Raw genomic sequence first — 7,630 nt, forward strand, 5'->3', positions numbered from 1 at the left:
TGTATGTCATTGTTACCTTGGTAACACTATGTGATGATCCATTTACAGGCTCTGGGCTTCCATTTGATGTTGATCAGTGAAACCGTTGTTAACCTTGAGCAAGACCTTCTACTTCCCCTGTCCATCCAAGTTCTTGACTTCTATATCAGGTATGTATTTATTCAATACACAGTACTGTGTGTGTGTGTTGCATGTCTATATGCAGTGTCACATGTGTAGTTCTGTTGCTTTGTAAGTGTGCATGCGTCTGTGTGTGTGTGTGCTGAGATGCATGTGTCTATGCAGTATTACTGCGTGCTCGTGTGCATATTATTGGTGTTTGTGGTTGTGTGTGTCTTGGCTTTGTGTTTTGTGTGGTGGAGTGTGTGGCGGTAGTGGTGGTGTGTGTAGTGCATGGAGTGTGGAATGTGTGGTGGTAGTAGTGTGTGTGTGTGGTGGAGTGTATGTATGTGGTGGAAGTATGTGATGCGTGGAGTGTATGTGTGTGGAATGTGTGTGGTGGTGGTGGTGGTGGTGGTGGTGGTGGTGGTGGTGGTGGTGTATGTGTGACAGTGTGTTTGGTGGCATGTGTGTGTGTGGTGTGGTGTAGTGTGTGTGTAGGTGTAGTGGAGTGAGGAATTGTGTGTCTGGTGGAGTGTTACCATTCCACAACTCAACACTCCATGTGCCACCCTGGGCCGTGTCATGTGTCACCCTGTTCTACTCCATATTTCACACTGTTCTGCTCCCTGTGCCACTCTGTTCCATGTCTCAGCATAACTCTCTATAACGCTCCAGTCCACGCTAACTCTTTTCTGCAATGCACCACAACACTCCATACTGCTTCATTCACACACCACACCACACCACACCGCACTGCACCACACCACACCACACCACACCACACCACACCGCACCACACCACACCACACCACACCACACCGCTCCATTTCACATCACCTCATAGCTCATAGCACTCCACAACAACGCTTTATACCCCAGCTTACCATTCACGTGTCAACTTCCTATTGCAGCCGTCTCCTCAACCAAGAAATGTCATCTGTCCACAGAGATGGTTGTCTCCAGTTTGCCTTACTACAGGTAAGTCACATCATTCTTTCCCTGTGTGTCTGAGTTTGTATTTCTACACACATTTCCACTGATAGAACAACGACACTGGAAGCAAATGGTGTTGTTTGCTTGTACTGTACCATGAAAGTAAATTCGTGGTTCTTGAAATGTTTTGATACGTTGTGCGGTCTCTAGAAGCAAAAGACTCCTTCATTTGATGGTGTTTTTTGCCTGTTCTCTGCACAACCATATCTGGTCTGTTTATTATTCAATGCACTAGGAATTTATTCCTTCACTTGGAAACAGATGATAGTTGGCAACAGGAAGGGCATCCAATCACAGAAGATTCTGCACTGACTTACTCCTGTATGATCCATGCAGGCATAGAAATGTAGAATGTAGACATTCTCTCCTTTATTTTACTCTTACATATTTTTCTTATGATGAAGGACTAGTGCCCGAAGTATCAAGACTCTTTTCCTTTCTTTTAAACATTCAACTCCTATAACATTTGTTAAAACTTATCCATCTTGTGTTATCTTCTTTTATTTTGAATTCATTTTATAATATATACATACAGGGCAAGTCAAAAAATAGCACCCAATTCCTGTTTTAGGGTTGAGATGTTTGACTTCCCAATTGGGAGATGCTTTTGGCTCCTAATTCTTATTCTATGGGTTGGGATATCAGAGTATTATCATGATAACATAATCCAGATTTAGTAACTTTCAAAACTGTTATTAATAACCTGTAAAGCAACAAAGAAAGGCATGACTTGAATGCCTGAAACCAGTAAAAGAACAAAAGAATAATACCATTATTAATCTCTGACGCTATGTCTAATCCCTGAATGACCTCTATTTCTACAGATCCTGACCTTCTGGAGGAGACATTCATTACCATCCGATGCCTTAGAAAGGTTCTTTGACCAATATTTTGATGATTTTGCTCCCAATCTTGGTCTTCTGCTGCTAAGGTAAAGATTTGTTGCTCTTTCGCTCACCTCTTCTAACTCGGCCATTTGCTTCGTTAGTAAATTGCATGTTTACAATTAGTAGCTAACACTAACATGATCTTTTCTCTGCTGACTCGTTTGCACTCATTAGCCTATGTTTGTTACCTTGTGTTCGTTACCCCGTACTCGTTACCTTGCGTTCGTTAGCTTGCACTCATTAACCTGTGGTCGTTAGCTTGCACTCATTAAACTGTGCTCGTTGACTTGTGCTCGTTCGCTTGCACTCGTTAACTTGTGTTCGTTGGCATGCACTCAACTTGTGCACGTTAGCTTGCATTCGTTAACCTGTACTCATTTACCTGTGTTCGTTAGCTTGCACTCATTAACTTGTGTTCGTTAGCTTGCACTCATTAAACTGTGCTCGTTAACTTGTGCTCGTTCACTTGCACTCGTTAACTTGTGCTCGTTAGCTTGCATTCATTAACCTGTGCTCATTAGCATGCACTCGTTAATTAGTGCTCGTTAGCATGCACTCAACTTGTGCTCATTAGCTTGCACTTGTTGACTTGTGCTCGTTAGCTTGCATTCATTAACCTGTGCTCGTTAGCCTGCGCTTGTTAGCCTGCACTCATTAGCCCGTGCTTGTTATCCTGAACTCATTAGCCTGCACTCATTACATTCCACTCATCAGACTGCTCTCTTAAATCTGTGTTGCTTGCTGCTTCTGTTTGTTAGCCTTCACTCATTGCTTCTGCTTGTTGACCTGCACTCAGTCTCTCCTTGTTGGCCTGCACTCAGTCTCTCCTTGTTAGCCTGCACTCAATGTCTCTGCTTGTTGGCCTGCACTCAGCCTCTCCTTGTTAGCCTGCACTCAATGTCTCTGCTTGTTGGCCTGCACTCAGCCTCTCCTTGTTAGCCTGCACTCAATGTCTCTGCTTGTTGGCCTGCACTCAGCCTCTCCTTGTTAGCCTGCACTCAATGTCTCTGCTTGTTGGCCTGCACTCAGTCTCTCCTTGTTAGCCTGCACTCAATGTCTCTGCTTCTTAGCCTGCACTCGTTAGCCTGTGCTAATAGCCCTGCATTAATCAGTCCACTTGTTAATCTACTCTCACCAGCTTGTCTTTAAGTATCCTGCACTCATTGGCATGTACATGCAAACCTCCACTCACAAGCCTCCACTCATTTCACTCATTTGTAGTCCTGAGCTTATATTACTCATGCTGCTTTCTTGACTCCACTCATCTTTACTCACTGGTCTGCTCTACACTTCCAAGATTGAATGGTTGTTGTCTGTCAGCTTCTTGAGTGAAGATGGAGTGAATGAGTAATCAGGTGAGTGAGTAAGGGTGAAGTGAGTGACTGGCTTGCTAACCAAGTGAAAATGGAGTGAGTGACTTGCTTGTAGACCGTGAGGTTCGAGTGATTTGCCTGCTGGCTGAGTGAGCGTGGAATGAGTGAGGGTCGAATGAGTGATTGGTCAGTTGGAGATGGGGTGAGATGACACTTGATTCATCAGTGAGGGTAGAGTGACTGGCCTGCGAATTGGGTGGACGTAGAGTGAGTGACTGGCCTGCTGACCGAGGGAAAGTCAAGTGATTTGCCTGCTAGCTGAGTGAGCATGGAGTGAGTAACTGGTCAGTTGAAAATGAGGTTCAAGTGATTTGCCTGCATAGTGAGTGATTGGTCAGCTGTGAGCAAGGTTTGAATGAGTGATTGGTCAGCTGAGTGAGTAAGGGTGGAGTGAATGTGGGTTGAATGAGTGATTGGTCAGCTGAACAAGGGTGGCGTGAGTAGAGACCTGACTCAGTGAGGGTAGAGTGATCCGTCATCTGACTGAGTGAAGGTCTAGTGAATGATTGTCCTACTGACTGAATGATGGAGTGAGTGAGTGATTGGTCAGTTGCGTGAGTGAGTGATCGGGCAGTTGAGTGAGTGAGTGATTGGGCAGTTGAGTGAGTGAGTGATTGGGCAGTTGAGTGAGTGAGTGATTGGTCACTTGAGTGAGTGAAGGAGAGAGTGACTGGTCAGCTAATTGATTGGCTTTATTTTTTATTGTAGGGAAGATGGTGTGAGTGCTGACCAATCAATAGCAGCGGTCAGCAGTGCCGCCATGGGCCCAACTCCTTCTGCCTTCCGTCAGCTCTTCTCCCCTGCTTACCTTCTCAAGATCGTAGCTAACATCATAGAACAAATCAACACAGACATACAACAACAACAACAGGCACCACCACCACCACTGCAGCCGGGTGTCAGGAAGAGCTCTCAGTCTGTGCGCCACAAGATGGTGTCAGTGGTCAAGCAGATGGTGCAATGCTTCAGCAATTACAGCCAAACTTCGACGTCCCTGGGCATTGCGGGCACCGACAAGTCGGTGCCATATGCCCGGTTGTGGGCTGACATTGTGCGCAATGTTTGCAAGATGTCCGACACGCACAGCTATGTGACTCTGTCTCAGCCGCACATCCAGCACCTGTTGGCCCTCTCTGGGCCCCTTTCAATATCTGGAGGGACCAGCAGCAGCAACAGCAACAGCAGCTGTAATGACGACAGCAGCAGTAGCAACAACAGCAGCAGCGTTGCTGCTGCGATGATGAAGGCGCGGCGCCTCTCGCATAATTACAGCCCCACCATGGGGAGTAGCAGCAGCAACGGCAGCGTCTACAGCAGCAAGAGTGGCGGAGGCGGCGCAGTCGTCGCGACGACGAAGCAGGCAGTGGCGGAGTCGCTCAAAGTCGTTGCGTTCACGTGTGGCCATCACTTCTTGGAGCCGTCTTTCAAGAACGACGTGCTGGTCAACTTGGGCCACGCAGTCGCTAAGGACAAGCGTCTTCCACGCACAGCTGCACTCCTCGCTGACTGCTACAGCAAGCTTGCAACAGTACCTTTAGCGTGTCCGCAGTGTGTGCAACAGACCGTGTGATTGGCTGGTTGGCTTGTCGGAGTGTGTGTGTGTGTCTGTGTGTGTGAAAGGGATTGTAGTAAAGTCAGTATGTCTGGAGTAACTTGCAACAAGCCAGTGAGGGGACTGTCTGCCCCGCTAGAAATTGCAGCCAAATCTCCTTCAACATGCAGATGAGTGAACTGGAGCAATATGAAATAAAGTGTCTTGCTCAAGATAACACAGCGCACGGCACAGTGCGGGAATTGAACTCACTACTTCATTATTGTGAGCCCAGTGACTGGTACTTTAGCAGACTGACCCCATAACCACAACATAGCTGATGTTGAATTAAATGAGTCCCCCCCACCTCCCATCATTTTTCCCCACCAGAATATAACTGGTTCTTAATTGAAGATCCACTCCTTTTGTAAGGACTGCAAGGTAGATGTATCCCATTGAGATTTGAACTGGGAACACCAAAGATGTTACTGGGATGTCTTTGGCTGCAGCATCTACAGGACAACCTGCCTGGATTGGCTCGTCAAAAATGATAGCACCAGGAGCATTCGTGATTGCTTGATCTTCCAGAAACAACAGCTAAATCTCCTTTAAATCCCACCTGACCGTATTACTAAAAGTAAAAATGTAAATAAAATGAAATAAAACAAACAAAAAAAAACATAATGGATACATTGGACCATGTCGTCCAAAATACACAATAACTGAAAAAAAAAACAACACAAAAACAAAATAAGATGGTTTACTTATGGTTGGAATGACTTTGATCATGGGTCCACTTGTCCCCCTGGGATCGCCTAGGGTTAAATAATAACCACCAACATATCCACTGACAATTGCTCTATACATTCCTGTACAAAATAAAACAGTACTTTTTTCTCTGCTGAATTTTATTTAAAATACAACAAAAACCACAACAACAATAACAACAACAACACGCATGCATGCACATGCACACACACATCTGTGTGTGTGATAAAAAAGCTGATAAATTAAACAAGAAATACGAAAGAATAAAAAAAAAAAAAGCAAGCATTGAATAAAGATAATTGATTATTGTAAAAAAAGAAAAAAAAAATGTATTTTTTGTTCTTTTGCTGGTTTTAGCCATTGGATTTGTCACCGACCATCCTGGGGTATGGCTTCCAGGGATATGGTTGATTATATCTAACTGTGCCAGTTTTTGGTATTGTTGTCGTCATCATCATCATCATCATCATCATAGATATATAATGTTTGTTTTACGTGCTGGCATGGGTTGATAATTACCTCAATCTGATTAAAGATGTGTGGCACCTTGGGCAAGTGTCTTCTACTATAGCCTCGGGCCGACCAAAGCCTTGTGAGTGGATTTGGTAGACGGAAACTGAAAGAAGCCCGTCGTATATATGTATATATATATATATATATATATATGTATGTGTTTGTGTGTCTGTGTTTGACCCCCCCCCCAACATCGCTTGACAACTGATGCTGGTGTGTTTACGTCCCCGTAACTTAGCGGTTCGGCAAAAGAGACCGATAGAATAAGTACTAGGCTTCTAAAGAATGCCTCGCGGGGGGACTGAACCCGGAACCATGTGGTTGGTAAGCAAGCTACTTACCGCACAGCCACTCCTGCGCCTACTTAGCTAAATAGTAGCTAAATATTTCTTAAATTATACCCTTATCGCCTGTGAGACTTCTATATAGTAACTAGATTTGCTAAAAATAGCAGCCAAGTATTCTTCAAACCAAAACCTAACGTATGAAAAGGACACTGTGTGATGTGTTTCTGGGCAAAATTTATGAAACAGAGAGGCATGATGGTCACTGCTGAAACGGTTTTTTGGTAAAATCCTAATCAGAATCGAACTGGAGCTAAACAACACTTTCGATTATTTTTGTCTAAATACGCTACTGGAGTACAAAACAGGATGGTCATGGCTATAGTTGTGTTCGATTAACGTCGACCTCTGGCAAAACTATAGGAATTGGAGCCACAGTGTCTTAAGCACCAATCAAAAGAACGTATTAGAAATGAGTGGATTTGGTTGAAGGAAACAAAAAACAAAACAATCGATTAATTAGTTGGATATTGAACCAATTGACTTATAATAAGGGAGTGGAATTGAAAAATTGTTGTTGTTGGCACTCCATCGCTTATGACGTCAAGGGTTCCAGTTGATCCGACGATCAACGGAACAGCCTGCTCGTGAAATTAACGTGCAAGTGGCTGAACACTCCACAGACACGTGTACCCTTAACGTAGTTCTCGGGGGGATATTCAGCGTGACACAGTGTGACAAGGCTGACCCTTTGAATTACAGGCACAACAGAAACAGGAAGTAAGAATGAGGGAAAGTTGGGGCGAAGGAGTACAGCAGGGTTCGCCACCATCCCCCTGCCAGAGCCTCGTGGAGCTTTAGGTGTTTTCGCTCAATAAACACTCACAACGCACGGTCTGGGAATCGAAACCGCGATCCTATGACCGCGAGTTCGCTGCCCTAACCACTGGGCCATTGCGCCTGCACAGGAATTGAAAAATTGCGCATGACTTCCTAGGCTCAACAAAAACAGTGGAAGAGTTATCCACCTTAAAAAAAGTTATCTCCCTTAAAGTTATAACTAGTAGGAGTTCTCTCCCTTATTCTCCCCTCTAATAATGCGGATAGCAATTGTGTGATGGGGAGAATTATATACTCTTTTACTCGTTTACTTGTTTCAGTCTTTTGACTGTGGCCATG

The 7,630-nt window shown here is 44.6% G+C and overlaps 1 protein-coding gene across 1 annotated transcript in view; it reads left to right on the forward strand.

The window, feature by feature from the left end:
• LOC106869467 (uncharacterized) overlaps nucleotides 1–5,565 on the forward strand; it is a 37,490-nt gene extending 31,925 nt beyond the window's left edge. Inside the window, exons 28-31 of the mRNA XM_089346137.1 lie at nucleotides 49–149; nucleotides 1,014–1,080; nucleotides 1,920–2,026; nucleotides 4,064–5,565. Of these exons, the coding sequence (XP_089202263.1) occupies nucleotides 49–149; nucleotides 1,014–1,080; nucleotides 1,920–2,026; nucleotides 4,064–4,925 (1,137 nt within the window). The 3' untranslated portion in view covers nucleotides 4,926–5,565. The remainder of the gene's footprint in view (nucleotides 1–48; nucleotides 150–1,013; nucleotides 1,081–1,919; nucleotides 2,027–4,063) is intronic.
• Nucleotides 5,566–7,630: the final 2,065 nt, after the last annotated feature.

Source organism: Octopus bimaculoides, chromosome 30 (assembly GCF_046866305.1).
Source record: "Octopus bimaculoides isolate indiv1 chromosome 30, ASM4686630v1, whole genome shotgun sequence".
Taxonomy (NCBI): domain Eukaryota; kingdom Metazoa; phylum Mollusca; class Cephalopoda; order Octopoda; family Octopodidae; genus Octopus; species Octopus bimaculoides.